We start from the raw sequence: 20599 nt of genomic DNA, 5'->3' as shown, positions 1-20599 counted from the left end.
CATTTCCTGTGCTCGCATCATGGTCATCTCAATATGCTCTCTCACTGGCGAAGGACCGAACTTGGCCACTTTGCTTTACTACGCTGACACTATCTGACCCACACCTGAAAAAATATGGCTAATCCCAAAACTACAAGGCCAATAACACCCACCACCACTGACAGCCCCTGCACGCGAGAAACTTTGGTGGGAATTCGCGTGAATTATTTTTGCCAAGTGCACTCCGATATACCCAAAATCTCCAACTCCTTGGACAGCGTGCCAACAACGTGACTTGTCTGGAATGACAAAAAATATATCTATCTATGCAACTAAGTTACTCGTACTAAAAACAAGAAAATCCAAGAGCGGGTGACACCTGGACTAGTTCGATCCTAGAGAGGCCGTGCTGAACGAATGAAAGTTCAAAGTTGATTGGCCGGAGGAGCGGGGTAAACGAGAGAGAGAGAGAGAGAGAGAGAGAGAGAGAGAGAGAGAGAGAGAGAGAGAGGTGATCGAATCGAGCAAACGAACGAACTAAAAGGAGAGAGAGAAGAAGAACGTGGTCTTCCTTCGGGCTGCACGTAGCTTCGACGATGGGGACAAGAAGAAGCCGACGAAAGCAATGATTAGAAGCAAGATGAAACAAGGAGGGAAAGAAGAATTGAGGGAGGAACCGACCAAGAGTGAAACGGGGGAAGAAAAGAAGAGACGGAGGGAGATAGAACTGCGTAAAATCCAAGAGAAAAAATCCCCCTATGGCTAGAAAAATACTATTTATATTGAAAACATTAGGTCGAAACTAAAATTTCTAAAAAGTCCAACTAGATTTCAAAAATTCTAAAAACTTCTCTTCTAAAAACACGTTTCATAAAAACTTCTAAACCAACTAGAATATTAAATAACAATTCCTAAACTAATTAAACTACAATTGAAAAAGTCCTAAACTAATCAAAACACTGAAAAATGCAGGAAAAATCTTGAACTATGATATTTTGCCTTTATTTTCGAATTTAAAGCAGTTTCTCAAAAACACTGATAAAAATGAGTTTTTAATGCAATTTTTCGATGGATCATGCATAGAATATTATATATAAGATGCAAAATATATGCATGATCAATATATATATATATATATATTACTTCAATCTTAACACTCCCTCTCAAACTTGAGATGATGCAAGAAGAATCATCCCAAGTTTGGAAAGGAAAAAACTAAAATACAAAGGGGCAAGACTCTTAGTAAACACATTTGCAATTTGATCCTTAGAGCTCATGTGTTCAATAGAAATGACTCCATCTTTATAAGCTCTCTTGGTAAAGTGCCATTTTTTCTCAATATGCTTAGTCCTTTCATGAAACTCTGGGTTCTTGGCGATACTAATGACACTCATATTAGCACAATACATGAACCCCTAATTCCCCCACCAGCCAATTTTTCTTAATATGCTTAGTCCTACCACAAATGTGGAACCCTTAATTCCCCTAACAACCATCTGATCCAAATAATCTCAGTTGTAACCTATGCCATAATTATATATTTTGCCTCAACTATGGATAAAACAACTCTTTGCTACTTTTTACTTTTACATGAAATTAAGGAGCTTCCAAGAAAAACACGAAGTCCAATAATAGAAAGACAATCTCGAGTAGACCATCCAAATCTACATCATAGAAGGCTCTAAGATCTGTGGAGGACAAAGAGAAGAATGTATCTAATGATCCGAGTACAACTGCAAGGTGTACTGACTTGGGAGAACTCATGAACTGCATAATTGATGTCTGGCCTGGATATAGTCAAGTATATCAAACTTTTAACTAGTTGTCTGTCTAATGAAATCAAGTTGGAAGCAAACCATAATGTGCATAAACTCAAGAACAAGTCCTTCAACGAACAATACAAATGCCAAAGGCAATACAAAAGCACTTAAGTGCATACAATGGCTATAAAGAGCCTAAATGTGCACAAGCACAATTCCACAAATGGACAATACACAAGTCAATCAATGACAAATACATGAGATCATAAGAGGCACCAAAGGGCATACACAAAAGAACATAGAAAACCTAAAAAAATAATAATCTTTATTGAGATAAAATGCTTAGTAAAACTTTACATCTAATGGGACAAGCGGTCCCTATTTATATACAAACAAGAGGGCCAAGGGGCCAAGGGGACCCATATAGCTGTTGAGAAAGGCTCTTTGGAGATTTTCAACAGCTATATTCACTAAAAGACAAAGCTGAATGTACAAAATTACCATTTTGGCCCTAATGGGCAGAGTCTACTACATGTACAAAATTGCCACAATACGCCTAAAGGGTTTTACCTATTACAAAGGGAAGAAAAACATTTTAAAATTATATAATATATACATATACACTCATATATATATATATATATATATATATATACATTTTAACAACCAGTACACAACTTGATCCTCTAACTCTACTTTATTCAAAGCCCTCAATTTTACATTTGCTTTCATAGGAGAACTAACCTTTTTAGAATCATCCGTTAGTATCACCTTTACAACAAGATCAGTTGCATACTTATGCCGAGACAAGTAAAGTCCTCTATTTGAGTATCCAACTTTCAAACCAAGAAAATATTTCGGATTTTCTAGGTCATTCATTTCAAAGATTTTAGCCAACCTCTTCTTGGTATCATCCACCTTCTACAAATCATCACATGTAATGATCATATCAACATATAAGAGCAATATACACTTTCCTCGAGAAGGAATTGCCACAAACAAATCATGATAGCTCTGCTCAAAACCAATAGATTTAATAACTAAACTAAACTTTTCAAACCAAGCTCAAGGTGCCTGTTTGAGTCCATATAAAGCTCTATTCAATCTGTAAACTCTATCCATAGTTGGCAAGGCCGGTGAGTGGAATCGGGAATCGCCCGAGTCGACCCGGATTGGACCCCAAATGGGTCACGATTCAGAACTGTCGATCCAACCCATTAAATAAATTTTTTTATCATGTATTTTATTATTTTAATGCATAATTCTTATATAAAGTCACTTGTTATGAAGAATCTAATATTGTTCAATGAAAAAAGTTAATAATCATGTATAATTATATGTTTTTGCAACTTATCTTTTGACATATTAGCTTGAAGTTTAGTTATTTCCATGTCTTATTCATGTGCTTATACTATAAAATATAGTCCTGACTTGTCTGAGTCAACCTGTTGACTCGGTGACCCAGTAGGAGTCCGATCCTAGCCTGAGTCACGAGTTTGCCAAATATGACTCTATCATTTGAATATGAGTACCCTTATGGCAACTTCATGATCCATATACACCTTATTCAAATCCCCATTTAAGAAAGCATTTTCACATCTATCTTTCACAAATTCCATTCTCACTGCAACAACCACAAACAAAGTTTTTATGGTGGTGATATGAGCCACAGCCGCAAAATTTTCAGCAAAATCGATCCTAAATTGCTGACTATAACCCTTTGCCACCAACCTTGCCTTGTATCTTTCAAATGGATCCATCTGCCTTTGTCTTAATCTTATAAACCCATTTACATCACACTACATTTTTTCCATATGGGAGTTTCAAAAGATCCCAAGTATGCATTTTCTCTAGAGCATTCAACTCCTCAACTATTGTTTGCTGCTACTCCTAAGAATGCATGATGCTTGGGAGAAATTCATAAGAAACAAAACAAAGAGAACAAAAATTTGAGAATTACGACGTATTGAGTAGTAAAGGTGTAGGATCTTGAACTGTGTGCTTAAAATTAGCTAGAAGGGAATCAAAATTGGTCTCTAGAATCTCAACTTCTTTCTGATCAATTTGATCTATAAAAGGTATACTCGGGACACCCTCTTGTCTTCTGTCATAGGTTTGGCCAAACCTATTATCAGGAGTTTGAGACTCGGGATGAATGTTAGTATTTCTATCAACACTTTCTTCTATTGAAAATGACACCAAAAATGAAAAATCAACCTCACTCCTCAATTTCTTCATCCATCTTGATCTTCGTCATCTTCATGAGCGTTGCACTCAATCACGTCTCCATCTCTCAGAACGCGAAAATGAATGTTGTTGTGGACTAGGCTAGCCATTGCTCCCGAGGAAGCGTGGCTCTGATACTAGATGTTCCGTGATGCCTAGATCGGGGCTGAACACGTAGTGAGCACTACGCGGCGGGTGAGAAAACACAACACACACAAGAGGGGTTGCACACAGGTAGGGTGTGCATGGTGTTGGTGCGCACAATGGGTGGCGCGTGAGGTGGGTGAGTGCACGGCAAGGGAGGTTGCATTCAGCCTCAACCTAGCATGGGGCGCGCATGAGATGGGAGGTGTAGGTGAGCGAGAGGGAGGAAGAAGAAAAAGGCTCCTTTGAGACAGAGCTACCTCCAAGCCAAAGGCTAATTCTCATTGATGTATATATATATATATATATAGGATGTCAATCCCATAGCATACCCCACTTGGGCCCAAAATCCATAATTGGACCCAAACCAACTCTCACTAGACCCGCTACCCATACTTCTGCATCGGCCCGTGTCGATGCGCATGTGTGTGTGCACATGCCCATGCTCACCCATAGAGAGCTTGTAGGTGGTCCAGCTTTAGTTATTTTTGGTGCCCTTGCTGGATCAGGGGCAATTTCAAACTATTGGTGGTCTAGAGATAAAAAATTGTGGCAAACACAGTATCAGACCTTGGGCTTTCTTTTGCAAAATGGTGATATCAAATTATCAAAAGTTAAGTCCTCCAAAAATAGAGAGAGAGTGTCTAAATTCGATAGAGTTCATCTACCCAACAGCCATGAAACTAAAGGCTGTTTTTTCTTAAAACACAATTGAAGATTGCCTCAAGAAAGGACAATTGATTCTAACAAATGAATTTTAAGAAACCTCTCTAATCAGTAAATGTTCCATATTTTTCAAAGTTTACACAATTATAGTAGGTCCAAATGAATTCGAACTTGTATTGATTGCCTAACTTTACCCTAGTTAATCACTAGTATGGTGAGATACAAAACTGTAAAGAAAATGATCTCAACAAAGTTTTGAAGGAAGAAGCCTCTACTGTCCTTAAACCTCTCTCAAGCAAAAATCTTGAGTCAAAATAGAACTTTTCAGAGAGGATGTTGAAGAAGAAACCGTTGAATATGTAAATGACAGAGTAGTTTGATTCATCTAGTTTAATGGAAGTGGATTATGAAATTAATACAGCTTTCCTAAATCATTCTAACATATATTTGGATGTTCTTCTGATGAGGCATCCATTGCCTTTCTTTTGGAAGAGGGTTTTCTTGACACAGCTTTGATGTTTGAGAATAAAAGCCAAAAAATTACTAAAGACAGATGCAACGTTGTCATGTTTATGCTTGTGCCCTCATTTAATTTCTTAATCTTGGTTAGTTTCTTCATCCCAACACCTCCCATTAAATGTGTTTAGGAAAATGTTCTAGATTTTTCAAAACTTAATTTGAGCTTTTTCTTTCAATATTAAAGATCCATTTCTTTGAAGAGGTGAAAAGCGTGTTTTCAAATAACTTTGGATATTAGCTCTTCTACCGTTTCATAGACCCGCATCTGGGGTAGTCTTGGGCCACAATTTAAAGTTTAGCTATTTGGAAGAGCCAATGAAAATAAAGTTAGTCAGATCGGGTACTGCCAGGTATTGCTTTTGTGAAGTTCATAGCATAGTTGGAGCAGAAATCCATGAAAGATCAAAATCAATTTCTAGTAGTGATAATTCAAGATTCATTATCCTTTTTAGGTTAAGCTGGAGAGACAAATATGCTAAAATTCCATCCAAGCTCAAGGAAGCCAAATCTAAAAGACTGGTATTATTTGGAATAATTTTTATTGCTCAGGTCCTCTTGGGGCATGAAGTGAGTTTCATTTGGATATGTTTTTTTTTTTGTTATTTGGCAAAAGATAAACCACTTTTGAACAAATATTTATAAAATTCCAATAGGATCTCTCACTCTATACCACATATGACCATTGAGATTTGTGACCCTTCTTTCTAAATAGTTATTTAAAAACAAAAAATCTATAAAAAAGTATTCTTTTATGAAATCATGCTCTCTTAATCATAAAAAAATCTATAAAAATTAAAAAACTTTAGTATTTAATTTCATAGTTTCAAAATTTATAAAAATTTGGAAATAAAAAAAAATTATCAAACAAACACCCCATTGAAAGGTTTTGTTATAGGTGGCATCTACTAAGAGAATGAGACATTTTAGACAAAGCTGCATGCTCTATATCTCATAAATGCATAGTTATTTATAAAATTTTCTTTCTAACATTAAGAAGATGAAGATTAAAGTTGCGCCTTTGAAGAAAATATAGAGTTGTCCAGCAATGCTGGACCTTCTTTGTTCCTTTTGTTCTATGTGTGTATGAAAGGTAGTTTGTATATAGTGCTGGGAAATGAGACAAGAAGCTCGGCGTTCGGCATGACTTGGAAATTAAGCTTGGCGAACCAAGCTACGATCCATCTTGTTTAGTTAAATGAGCCGAGCACAACGTTGTGAAAAGTGTTGAGGCATAGCGAGGCGCTCCACCAAAAACCGAGGCGAGGTGTAAGCCTCGAGGCGTAAAGCGTAAGCCTCAATTTTTTTTTGAAAACTTTAAAAAAATTATAAAAAAATATCTAAAAATACAAATAAATAAAGAAATGCTTGATTGATGAAATAACAACCAATAAGAAATAGAAAATCTCAAATAAGTACAAAAAAATATGAGATTAACATATAAAAGTAACTAAAAACTGATTATATAATTGGAAAATATATGAGATTAACCAAAAAACGTTAAAATATACTAAGAAACTTATTACATAACTGAAATAACTGGAAATATATGAGATTAACCTACAAAAAGTGTTATAAAAAATGCGCCAAGAGGCACAAAAGGCGCGCCTCGCCTTGAGGCGCGGCCTTCTGTGCCTCAAGGCACAAGCCTGACGCGCAAAAAAAAAATTTACAACAAGATGTCTAAGACATGATCAACGAGATTTTTGTAGGTTAATCTCATATATTTTTCAGCTATTTAAGTTATGTAATTAGTTTCTTAATATATTTTAACTTTTGTTGGTTAATCTCATATATATTTTCAGTTATGTAATCAGTTTTTTAGTTACTTTTATATGTTAATCTCATATTTTTAAGAATAATCTCATATTTTAATTTTTGTAGGTTAATCTCATATATTTTCCAGTTATTTCAATTATGTAATCAGTTTCGTAGTATATTTTAACTTTTGTTGGTTAATCTCATATATTTTCTAGTTATGTAATCAGTTTTTAGTTACTTTTATATGTTAATCTCATATTTTTTAGAATAATCTCATATATTTTAACTTTTGTAGGTTAATCTCATATATTTTCCAGTTATTTCAGTTATGTAATCAGCTTTTTAGTTACTTTTATATGTTAATCTCATAAGTTTTAGAATAATCTCATATATTTTAACTTTTATTGGTTAATCTCATATATTTTCCAGTTATGTAATCAGTTTTTTAATATATTTTATCTTTTGTTGGTTAATCTCATATATTTTCCAGTTATGTAGTCATTTTTTAGTTACTTTTATATGTTAATCTCAATTTTTTTAGAATAATCTCATAGATTTTAACTTTTGTAGGTTAATCTCATATATTTTCCAGTTATTTCAGTTATGTAATCAGTTTCTTAGTATATTTTAACTTTTGTTGGTTAATCTCATATATTTTCCAGTTATGTAATCAGTTTTTTAGTTACCTTTATATGTTAATCTCATATTTTTTAGAATAATCTCATATATTTTAACTTTTGTATGTTAATCTCATATATTTTCCAGTTATTTCAGTTATGTAATCAGTTTCTTAGTATATTTTAAATTTTTTTGGTTAATCTCATATATTTTCCAGTTATGTAATCAGTTTTTAGTTACTTTTATATGTTAATCTCATATGTTTTAGTACTTATTTGATATTTTCTATTTCTTATTGGTTGTTATTTCATCAATAAAGCATTTCTTTATTTATTTATAATTTTAGATATTTTTTATATTTTTTTTAAAGTTTTCAAAAAAATATTTGAGGCTTACGCTTTACGCCTCGAGGCTTACTCTTCGCCTCGGTTTTTGGTGGAGCGCCTCGCTACGCCTCAACGCTTTTCACAACACTGCCTACAAAAGTTAAAATATATGAGATTATTCTAAAAAATATGGGATTAACATATAAAAGTAACTAAAAAACTGATTACATAACTAGAAAATATATGAGATTAACCAATAAAAGAAAAATATACTAAGAAACCGTTTACATAACTGGAAAATATATGCGATTAACCAACAAAAGTTAAAATATATGAGATTATTCTAAAACATATGAGATTAACATATAAAAGTAACTAAAAAACTGATTGCATAACTGGAAAATATATGAGATTAACCAACAAAAGTTAAAATATACTAAGAAACTGATTACATAACTGAAATAACTGGAAAATATATGAGATTAACCTACAAAAGTTAAAATATATGAGATTATTCTAAAAAATATGAGATTAACATATAAAAGTAACTAAAAACTGATTACATAACTGGAAAATATATGAGATTAACCAACAAAAGTTAAAATATACTAAGAAACTGATTACATAACTGAAATAACTGAAAAATATATGAGATTAACCTACAAAAGTTAAAATATATGAGATTATTCTAAAAAATATGAGATTAACATATAAAAGTAACTAAAAAACTGATTACATAACTGAAAAATATATGAGATTAACCAATAAAAGTTAAAATATATTAAAAAACTAATTACATAACTTAAATAGCTGAAAAATATACCAGATTAACCAACAAAAGTTAAAATATAGTAGTATACTAAGAAACTTATTACATAACTGAAATAACTGGAAAATATATGAGATTAACCTACAAAAATGTTTTTGATTATGTCTCAGAAGTCTTGTTGTAATTTTTTTTTTGCGCCTCAGGCTTGCGCCTTGAGGCACAGAGAGACGCGCCTCAAGGCGAGGCACGCCTTTTGTGCCTCAAGGCGTGTTTTTGATAACACTGGCCGAGCACGAACATGGCAAGCTTGGCTTGACTTGGCTTGTATAGTCTTGCTTTACATATTATATATTTATTGTTATATATTTTATACATTTATTATTTATATATTATATACATAAAATACATATTATATATGTATTATACATATTATATGTACTTATATGTATATATATATTATAAAACTTTAAAAGATGTTTAGAAACAAATTTTTTTGGAATACAAGACAGCTCATGATTGGTTTGTAAAGCTCAACTTGTAACTAACTCGGGCTCAGCTCTTAACAAGTTCACAAGTTGTCAGTCACGAGCTGTTTTTGCAACCATTTTTATCTTGTAAGAATATTGCTTTCGGGCCATGAGTTTCTTGTTGATTGTTGGGCTTGAAGGTTGTTATTTAATTTTTGATGGTTGATAGTTGATACTTTCTAGATACAATTATTTGGAATTAAAAAAAAGATTTTATGTTTTTTTTGCATATAAAATTGTGTAATTAGTTTGCTTTTATTTGTTTTTTTTTGTTTTTTTGAGATTTTCTAAAAGGTTATTTGATTTTTGTATTTTCTTTGATATTTTGTTGATAAAAACTCGAGAAAAATAAAAAAGTTTGAAAATCTCATGAGAAATTCACAACCGAGATGGTCATTTTAAACTTCACTATGGTCATAACCATATCTTCATGACATAGACATTAATAGAGTTCTTGAACAAATTGTTACATAGATATTAAAACATGCTTAGGGATAAAAATACTTTCTTGGAAACTTCATATGATTATATGTTAACAAATGAGTATATGATTACTTATTTCATATTTTGAAAAAGTTTTTAATGAAAACTTAGAAATCCTTCTATTCAAAGTTACATCTTAGGGCATGTTTTGAAGCAAGAAAAATTCTCACAGGAAAAGAAAGTTTTTCTTATGAGAAGTTTTGATATGCTAACTTTTCTAAATGAAAAATTTTCACTTGTTTGTAGCATGAGAAAAACGGAATGGAAAATGTGAGAAAAATGAGAGAGAGAGAGAGAGCTAGAAATGGTGGTGGTTAGGAGGAAGATGAAGATGGAGGAAGCTCTTCTTGTGGCAGCCCATTGGATGAGATGTGTTGTCGGTGAATGGTTGCCCTAATCAAAAAAGAATTTTTGATAGAAAAAATTCCTCCACCCCCAGATGGAGGAATTTTTCCTATAAAAAATCACACTTTTTAGAAAAATTTTCCTTTCAAATATTCTCTCATTTGGAATGGTTGGAAAAGTTGTCATTTTTTCTTTCCTACTTGCATTTTCTTACCATTTTCTTGCTTCCAAACGTGCCCTTAAGGAGAGATTCAAAGGCTTTTACTAGCTGGCCAGGAGCAAGGGCAGCTCACTAGCTGATTATTATTACGCGACCGTATTGTATGGTAATTTGATATGTTTTCTGAAATGCCATATAATTTTCAATATTTTCTCCATTTCTAAAATTGCAAATAACCAGCCTTGGAATGTCCTTTTTACCCTTCGTGTGCGCGAAACTCACAAAGTTCACACGAAATATCACTCTGTTCGTCGGGTGTTGCAAACTCCCACTTAAAATGAGGTTCACACATTTTTTTTGTGGACTTCACGAAGTTCACGTAATAATATTTGTGAACATCCTGTCAAACTCGAACAAAATGAGGAAGTTCACATATATTTTATGCGGACTTCCTTAAGTCCGCATATATTTTATACGGATGGAAAATAAGGAAGTCCGTATATATTTTATGTGGACTTTCTCAAGTCCGCATATATTTTATGTGGATTTCCCTGTCCTTGTCTATGTTGTTCGTTGTTCGCATGTTTAGGAGGAACAATCTATCTTCCAGATATCGTTTCTCCCCGACTGCTCATCAGATTAAGTTGATCTTGGTGGTAGTGGAAAGCTAACATTCTGATCTGTCTCTTTCATTTTTTTGTTTTTCTGGATTTCCGGTGCAAGTGACTGGAAAATAACATAGAACAGACAAAAAGGCGTAGCCACTCTTGTTATCTCCTGTTTTAGGAACGTTGTCGGGGATGTATCTCAACCAACGTTTAAAAACTCGCCGAGTCAACTCGTTGACTCGGCTGACTCGGCTCGGCTCGGCCCTCCAGCAGGTCAACCCGGTAAGGCATACTCGGGTGGCCAAGACTCTGGCATGACTCGGCCGAGTCACGAGTCACGTAGAACTCGGGCGAGGTCTGTCGTTTTCGGATTTACAAAACTCGCTGGAGGACACGCGCGACTCGGGACGAGTCATGGGTCAAAAATAATCGGACAACTCGGACGGTTTGTGTTAATGGCATTTTCGCAATATTATTTCTTTTACCCTTTAAATTGTTAACGAAAAGTCGAAAACCCTTTAGGTTTTCACTGTTCATTGTGTTTAACCCTCGACTGAAGAGAGGAAAAGCCGAGAAGGTGCGGCTGCAGCTCCAGCCATCCGGCGAGAAAAGCGACGCCGGAAAGGAGTTTCCGGCGTGAACAGTGACGCCAATGTGAACAGTGACGCCGGCGTGAACAGTGTTTATTTTTTTTCGTTTTGTATTTGCATCGCGAACATTAACTCCGGCGTGAACAATGACGCCAAGTCGCCGACGAAGGCACATTGACGGTGAATATAAGGCATCGTCGCAGCTCCGACGTGTCTTCTCCAGCAAAAATAGTGCATCAACGACATTTTTCGACGCCACCAGGTATGTTTTTTCAAATTTTCCCCTTTTGTGTTTCTTTCTGCCGCTGCGATAATTTCCGGCAAGATTTTTCGGCGAGTTTTATAAAGGATTCAAGGTGGTCCTTCGGCTGCTGCGACCTCGCCTGTGAGGCGTACGTCTCACAGGCGAGGCGTACGCCTCAGTATTTGAAGCGTACGCCTCATAGGCGAGGCGTACGCCTCAGTACTTGAAGCGTACGCCTCACAGGTACTGAGGCGCACACTATCGATACTGTCTCAAAGCATGCTAATTTATCATGCCTTTTGCTTTTGATTCGATGAAATTTATCTTTCTTCCTTCCAATAACTTGATCGTGCTAGTGTTAATAGTAAAAAAAATTAATAACTTGCTTATGCTGATGAGCATATACAGTGTTTAGTTTGTGTGCATTATATAGTGTACCATGTATAGTTTTAGTTTTATACTTGTATGACACTGTTTTTAACTTTCCTTGGTGGGTTTGTGCATAATCTACTAACCGTACGCATGTTTTTAACTTTTCAAATTTAAAAGTTTTAGATTTATCAAATCATCAAAGAAATGTCAGAAGAAGGATCTTCAAGGACTCCAATAGCATTCACTAAAGGAAAGGACCCTGTGTGGGATTTTGGTTTACCACTTGATAAGAAAAAGAAGAGGGTACAATGTACTTGGTGTACAAAACAAATGAGTGGTGACATTAATAGACTTAAGTATCATCTTGCTGGTATTAAAAGAGAGGTGGAACCATGTGACAAAGTCGAAGAATCTGTAAGAAAAAAAATTTGTAAGAATTTGGAGTCATTTAAGGAACACAAATTATATAAGAGAAATATTGTAAATGAGATTGGTTCCTTTATTGAAGTAAATGATAATGATATGGACTTGTTAGATGAAAGTGATGAGTCTTCTGAGAAAATATATATAAAGGGAAAAAAATTGATGAATGATGCCCCAAAGCATAATCTTGATGCTTTTGTTCAAGTGAAGGCAGGGTCTCCATCAATGAAACAACTTGGAATAAAAGCAGCTTTGGATAAAAAAGCTAGAGATAGGTTATGTTAAGCTATTGCGAGATTTTTTTATCATTCAGCCATTCCTTTCAACGCAGCCAATTCTCCTTACTTTACAAAGATGATTGAAGTTTATTCCTCAGTAGGAATGGGATTGAAGCCGTCTTCTTCATCTGAGATTTCTGGAAGATTGTTACAAGAAGAAATTAAAAAAATTGATGATTATTTCAAAGAATACAAAGGAGCCTTGGGCTGAAATGGGTTGTTCTATTATGGCTGATGGTTGGAAAGATGAAACACAAAGGACATTGATAAATTTTTTGGTTCATTGTCCAAGGGGCATTTACTTCTTGAAATCAGTTGATGCAACAAGTATCGTGAAGAATCGAGAAAATTTATTAAAATTATTTGATGAAGTGGTGGAAACAATAGGTGCAGAGAATGTTGTTCAGGTATATTATTCTGTTCTTTTGTAATTTTCTATTAAACATTGATATTTATAATTTGTCTACTATGTTAATAATGTTTTGAAATTAAAAAATGACAGATAATCATAGATAATGCAGCCAACTATCAAGCAGCTGGAAAGATGTTGGAGGATAGGAGGAAAACCATATTTTGGACTTCTTGTGCAGCTCATTGCATAGATCTTCTGCTTGAAGATTTTTCTAAGATAAAAAGCATAGCTGGATGTGTGGAAAAAGGAAAAAGGACCACGAAGTTCATCTACAATCATACTTTTGTTTTGAACCTAATGAGGACTCAATTTTCTAATAAGAAAGAAATTCTAAGACCGGTTACTACAAGATTTGCCACTAATTTTATCATGCTTCAATCTTTGCTAGAACATCGAAGTGGTCTTAGAAAAATGATGGCATCAGATGAATGGAACAATTCAAAATATTCATCATTTGCTGAGGGGAAAGAGATGGAGGATATTATATTGAATAGTAATTTTTGGAGAGTCGTAGAATCAACTGTTAAAACTATAAAACCTCTGGTCAAAGTTTTGAGAATGGTCGATGGAGAAGAAAATCCTACAATGGGTTATCTTTATGAAGCTATGGATAGAGCCAAAGAGGCTATAAAAGAAATTCATGACAATGACGAGAAAAAGTATAAACCTTATTGAAAAATAATTGACAATCGTTGGGAAAATCAACTTCATCACCCTCTTCATGCAGCAACATACTATCTCAATCTCAAATACCACTATAGTCCACAATTTTCTAAGGTATGTATTTGTTTATATCTTTTTATTAATTATTTTAAATTTTTAATATGAACTTTCTTTTATCAATTACCAATTTAATGTATTTGACTATTTGCACTATTTCATGTAATTCACAAAGCATCCTGAAGTAAGGCGTGGTTTAATTCAATGTATTGAGAAGTTGGAGCCAAATATTTCAGCTAGAGTAAGAGCGTGCAAGCAACTTGAGTTATTTGAAGACGCAAGTGCAGATTTTGGTACTTTTATAGCTGTTATGACTAGAGATGAGCATAAGCCAGGTGATTTATCTTTAACATTATTGTTGTGTTGTGCAAAAGAATATTTCTTTAATCAACTTTTCATTTTTGTGTTTTGGCTTTATGCAGCAATGTGGTGGAAAATGCATGGAATATGTGCCCCCGATCTTCAAAACATTGTTATTCGTATACTTAGTCAAACATGTTCTTCATCTGGATGTGAACGAAATTGGAGTACCTTTGATCAAATTCACACTAAGAGAAGAAATAGATTAGCTCAAAAGAAACTTAATGACTTAGTGTTTGTCCATTATAATTTACGTCTGAGAGAAAAGCAATTAAAGAGAACACGTCTTGACCCAATTTCTTTGGACAATATATATTTGCAAACACCAATGGATGAATGGGTCATGCAAGAAGGAGTTTTAGATGGAGATGAGGTAAAACCGTAAAAGTTTGTTTAATATTTTAACTTGATTAAAAAAATTTTAATTTAGTTTTTTGTCTTTCTCTATTGCATGTTAACTCAAATGTGTCATATTTTATTGAATGAAGGATTTCTTAAGAGACTTGGGGATGAAAGTTGAAAACATTGAAGAAGCTAATCTTATTGATGACGAAGGTGGTGATGGAGTTGAAGATGAAGATGCAAGGGAAAATCCAACCACTAGTACTCCAATTCAACCATTAATTTCTACTTCCAACTCAAGAATTGATTCAAATAAAGTTCCAAATAATAGCACTTTGCCTCTATTTGAGATTTGAGTCATTGACTCTTGACTTGAGAATTGAGATATCATATTTTGTAAAAGTGGATGAATTTTGGATGTTTGAAATTTGATTTTGTCATTGTGTTATGATCATTAACTTTATATTTATGAACTTTGTAACTTAACTTTACTTTAGGGCTTATTTCTATTGAAATATTGAATTATTGTTTTGCTTGGTTGTTCGATTTCTTGCTATTAGATGAGTAATTATAAGTTAGATATAGTTTTACTTGATGTTATTTTACTTATTAATCAATTACACTAGTAATTAAGTCATTCTACAAACTTTTATATGTTTAAATGATAATTTATATATTGTTTTTCTTTTAAAATCAAAAGTTAACAAAACCCGGTCCGAGTCACCGAGTTGACCCGCCGAGTCACGAGTCAATAAAGAACGAGTCGAGTTCCGAGTCACGGGTTTTAAAACCTTGATCTCAACGCTTGTTCATTGTTTTTCAGCGAATCTAGTGTCGTTGAAAATGTATTTTTGTCTAGTTTCTTTGTTCTTTTTTGTGTTTTTTTGAAATCTTTCATTTTTTGGGTGGAAACATCCTCTGAAAGATAGGTTATTTGGTTGTTCCAGTCTGCAGAACATGTTTCTATTCCAGTTTTGGAACTCAGAAACAGGAACCCCAGAGGGGTTATCGGTTCTGACTCAAAACATGAAAGTTATAAGCCTTTGTCTCCGCTGTTAACGACTGTAAAAACACAAGTTTTGGACGTCGGATCAGAGAGATACAGATCCGAGAACAGAAACTGTTCTACAAAAAACAATTTACATATTTGGGAGGAAGTTCTCATGTGCGAAGGGTAAAAAGGTGTTTTTAAATCCAGATATTTGCGATTTTGGACATGGGAAGAATAAAAAACTGTAGGGCATTTCGGGAAACGTGTCAAATTACCCGTGCAGTAACAGGGATATAATTTTTAAAGGATCACATGAAGATATCCATGGTTGGCTTTCTCTGAAAAGCAGTACAAAGCATGGGGCTGGTAGACTCAAATGATGCCATTAGTTGAAATTGCACAAGAGAGGCACACTTCACCTTGAAGTCTTGCTATTACTCACTTTTGAAATTACTTAATGCCCTTTTCCTAAAAGGACTATTTGGGACCCTCACTCAAAGTCAATTGCAGTCCTTTTTACTTCGTTCATTTCCTTTTATAAGATCCCTGCGCAGCAAAACCTAAAGTGCCGAGGCTTTCACTTAGCTAGCTACTGTTATATGTATTGAAATGTAGACGGATTGATAGGGCATCTATTTTGGAATTGCAGTTTGTTCTCCGTGACATGCTGGCCTGGCTTTAGTGGAACCCCAGCAACTTGAGAGCTGAATCACTGAGATATGTACTACTGGTTATGAAAGGGAAGAGGATTTGGCAATGATGGCTATTAAAATAGCTTGGTGGAAGGTTTCAAGTGAATAACAATCACATTTTCAAGAGTATTAAAGAGAACATTACTATCATCCACTTTAAAATCAAAATATAGGCCTTTCTTTTTGCAAAATAGAGATGGCCAGATCGTGATACCAAGTGGCTTGGCATGCAGAGATTGGGGATGCTGCTAATTTATGTTTTTACTTATTTTGACATTTTCTCTTTTCTGTACGAGTATTGATATTTTCTGTTTCTTTGCATCTGATTTTGGTGACATCCTATCTCCTTTTTAATTGAAAGAAGCCCTTCTTTCCCCTCAAAGTAATTTGAATAGATTCATAGCTGATTGGCTGTGGAGTTTATTAATTTTGCCGGACTGGTCAAAGTTACACTATCCTAACTCAGGTCTCTGGTTCCCATTGAACTGGGGCTATTCCCCAGCTTGACTATAAAAAAAAAAGAAATAAAAAAAAGAGCTGGTTGGTGGTTGGCTGGCGGTTTGTCTATCAACTCCTATGATTTCCTTTTTGTTTGGAAACATCATATGAAGCATCCTCTGTTTGGTGATCTAAAGTGGCTTTTCTTGTACAGAGGAGGTTTCTTTTCTTTATGTTCATGTTCTAATTAGTTTTTTTTGTGCAGGGGTGTTTCTTTTCTTTGTGTTGCTGGGAGTGATAGGGTTGATAGTGCATTGTTCTTCTATTAGCAATCATAATCCATGTGTGGCTGGCTGCCGCAACTGCTGCTATGGTTGGGGCATTCTTGACTGTTTCCCGGCTTCTGTAGAAGCTTGTGGCATTCTACTTGTTGTTATGGTTATCATGTTTGCTATACTTGGGATTGCATATGGTCTTCTTGCTGCCACATTGGCGATCCAGAGAACCTGGCAGAGGCACTACCACATCCTTACAAAGAGGGAGCTCACAAAGGCATGCTTTCTTTACCCCTCTGATTCAATAACTAATGCTGTTACTATTATTATTAATACTGATGTAGGTGGATGAAGCCATACCATAACTATCATGTCGTCTTGTCTTGCGGCTGCAATCATCATCATCGCCACCAAACCCATAACCAGTGCAACCATGGATCTCTCAAGATAGGCCTTTCATTTGGTTAACAGACATCCAACTTATAGCTGTACTTCCATTGCAGGAATATGTTGTTGAGGATCTCCATGGGTGTTACTCACCACCTAAGCTGGATCCCGTGCATGAGCAACATCTGAAATCACTCAAGCTTCTTTAGTAATGTTTCATCATTTACAGAAATATATAGCAAATACATTTTTGTCTCATATGTATGTATTTATGTTCCTTGGTGTTAATGGAGCTTATAATCTTGTATGTTACACCTTTTGTATCAATAATCCTGAAAAATCACCATCAGATACTTAGAGAAAATGAAAATTGGAAATTATTGCAAGTTGTAACCGTTTGTAAATTGTAAGCAATAGGAGCTTGAAAGATGTTTCTGTTACAATCACACTAAATCTGATACGCTGTGGTTGGACCTGTTTTTTAGGTATGGATCTGGCACTAATCCTGATGAATCCTTCACCAATCATATGTAAAATACTCCAATCATTGCTGTTAAAACTCTCTAGTTTCAATATAGATCCTCTCATTAATTAGGTTAGAAAGATTTAAAGGGTTTGCGCTACTTGGTACTAGATATCTGAAGTGTGTTTAAGGTGAAGGATGGAGAGATTGTTTAAGCATAAAATGACCTTACTGTACAGGTAATTTGACCTGATTATCTGAAACCCTATAATTTTCAATAGTCTTCTGATGTTCAAAATTGTAAATATTCAACATTGTTGTAACTACGAATTTAGGCATTTTTGAGATAAATTTGTACCGTTGACTATGTCCAACACCCAGTTAAATCCAGAAACGTAGGTTTTTAATGTGAATTTAGACCTCACGAACTCAGATAACTTAAGTTTAACAATTACAAAGTTACATTCAATACATGACACTTATTATAAAATTATAGTCAAAGTTTAACTTAATCCATTCAATTACAAATGTAAGTTTAACTTGATCTATTACAAAGGTACATAATTGTCTACAATTGAGCTAGCTGGATAAACTCTTATGACACCTCTATAACCGATGTCTCCACCTTTTCATTGTCTTTCGCATCTTTGGAAGCCCTTTCATTCATGTGCTTGTTGAACTTGATCATATGATTCTTTATATCTATGATATTTTACTAAAAAAAAACTTTTATTAGCAAATAACTAACTACAACAGACATCTCAAACTAGTGAACAACTGACATATAAACACATACTTTTGTGAAGTTTAATCTCTAGTTTCTGCCCAAATACTTCATATACTGTATGACAAATATACCACAATCATACTTGTAAAATGAAAAATACCAAGTAAAAACATGTACATGTGTAAAATGAGTTAACAAACAAATGCAAAGTAATTACTTGTTCTCTTGTTGAGGAATATCCTCAATTTTTTGTGCCATCTAATCTTTATAACATTCGAATCCAAATTGTGCAAAAAAAAACCCTGCAATACATATGCACGAAAAAGAGATAACAAACATACACAAAAAATGAGAGCGAGTATGTTATTGAGTAAGTTATGTTATCGTAGTGTTTGTTTGAAGTTTTTACTAAATATGTATTCAACATGAAATTGTACAACCTGAAGTCCTTTTCCTTCATGTCTATTTCTCAAAGAACCTAGTGCTCGTTGCCTTAGTTGAAAGAAATTAAGAGTTGCAACATAAATTTAGTGTAACATCATTGTGTATATAAAAATTTATTTGTAAGTATGCAAAGTTGTGTAAAAACATACCTTCTCAGCATTAAGAAAATGATATGGCAAATCGTTGCTCTCCAAGCAGTCAGTTGCTACACCTCGTTGTCCTTTAATTGCGACCATTTGTTGTGAACAAACAAGGTTTACTAGTTAGTTTTTATTAATCATTAGTAAAACAATATAAACATCGCTTTTCAAACTCATAGAGAAATACATGATAAGGTAAAGGGTCTTCAGCAAGTTGTCTCTTTTTCTGTTCTTATTGTAAGCCACTTGGAGTCTTTTTACGAAATTCGCTAGATGCTACATAGTAAATGTAACACCTCAAGATTTTAACCCAAAAATTTTGAGTAATTTTTTTTTCTTCAGCGGAAACATTTTTCAACATCTTGAATCAAAAACCTTGGGCGAGTTATGGTCGGTCAATCACACTAGTACTGGATTTTAATAAAAGAATAATCATCTCCTTATAAACTTTCATTGTAGTATATAGAAGTTCACAAAAATAAAATAACAGTAGTTCCAAAATCTAGTCTTCAGAAAAGGGAAATGGAATGACTTTCAGACTCCACCACAACTCTCCGTCATCGACCTGGTGATTCATTCAGTTCCTATAATTGTATAGAGGATCAAAACAACACCCCAGTAGGAATATAATGACAAAGTACATGTATACAAAATTTAGCATGCAGGAAACATCATTTTTAAAGACATTGATAATTCACCAAACCACTGAAAACACTTTAATACATATGCATGACTTAACAATGCAATAGAGTATACATCTATGACATGAGTGACTTAAGATTTTGTTATTTAGATGATCTTTCTTAAATGATGCATGCAATGCTTTTGTCAGGATACACATTATACTTTTGTTACTCTTGTTAACAATCTTTGTGAGTATGACATAAACAATATTTGAATTGGAGACATGACCAAGGGGTACATTCAAACAATTTGTTTCTTATTACTTTGGTCGTGCACATCCTTTTCGGCCTTGGGTGAGGGACAAAACTTACTAAGAGAGAAACCCCAACACCCTCAACATGGTATATCAGTCTTTTTTTCAGCTGAAGCCTTATTCACTACCACCCCGCGGCACCGGTGGTAGCTATCTCCTATCTCCATGGATGGAGAAGCAACCCTCCGTGCTTTACAATACCTCACGGAGCCAATCGTACCACTTACTCTCTCATTGTAAGCAACATGAGAACTACCATTCACATTCTTAATTAGTTAATTCTCATGACATACATAAACATAACTTCCAAACTTATAATGGCCTTTATCGGGCACAAGTATGCATGATTTTTTTTTTTTAACTTATCATACAGTTGAGTCAATTTTGACATTTCGCCAAAGTGTCTCAAAATAATGCATATACTTTCTTTGCTCTTATCAATTAACACCATCCAGTTGGTTGTCAAACAATATGCA

The 20599-nt window shown here is 34.3% G+C and overlaps 1 protein-coding gene across 1 annotated transcript in view; it reads left to right on the top strand.

The window, feature by feature from the left end:
* The window catches only part of LOC149829428 (RING/FYVE/PHD zinc finger superfamily protein), a 37969-nt gene extending 20172 nt beyond the window's left edge, over positions 1-17797 (top strand). Inside the window, exons 5-6 of the mRNA XM_090015936.1 lie at positions 17016-17302; positions 17529-17797. Of these exons, the coding sequence (XP_089872062.1) occupies positions 17016-17302; positions 17529-17621 (380 nt within the window). The 3' untranslated portion in view covers positions 17622-17797. The remainder of the gene's footprint in view (positions 1-17015; positions 17303-17528) is intronic.
* The last annotated feature ends 2802 nt before the right edge of the window (positions 17798-20599 follow it).

The sequence above is a fragment of the Nuphar pumila genome, chromosome 8 (genome assembly GCF_984573655.1).
Source record: "Nuphar pumila chromosome 8, dmNupPumi1.hap1.1, whole genome shotgun sequence".
Taxonomy (NCBI): domain Eukaryota; kingdom Viridiplantae; phylum Streptophyta; class Magnoliopsida; order Nymphaeales; family Nymphaeaceae; genus Nuphar; species Nuphar pumila.
The sequence above is the reverse complement of the archived record's forward strand: the minus strand, read 5'-3'. Positions and strand labels throughout refer to the sequence as shown.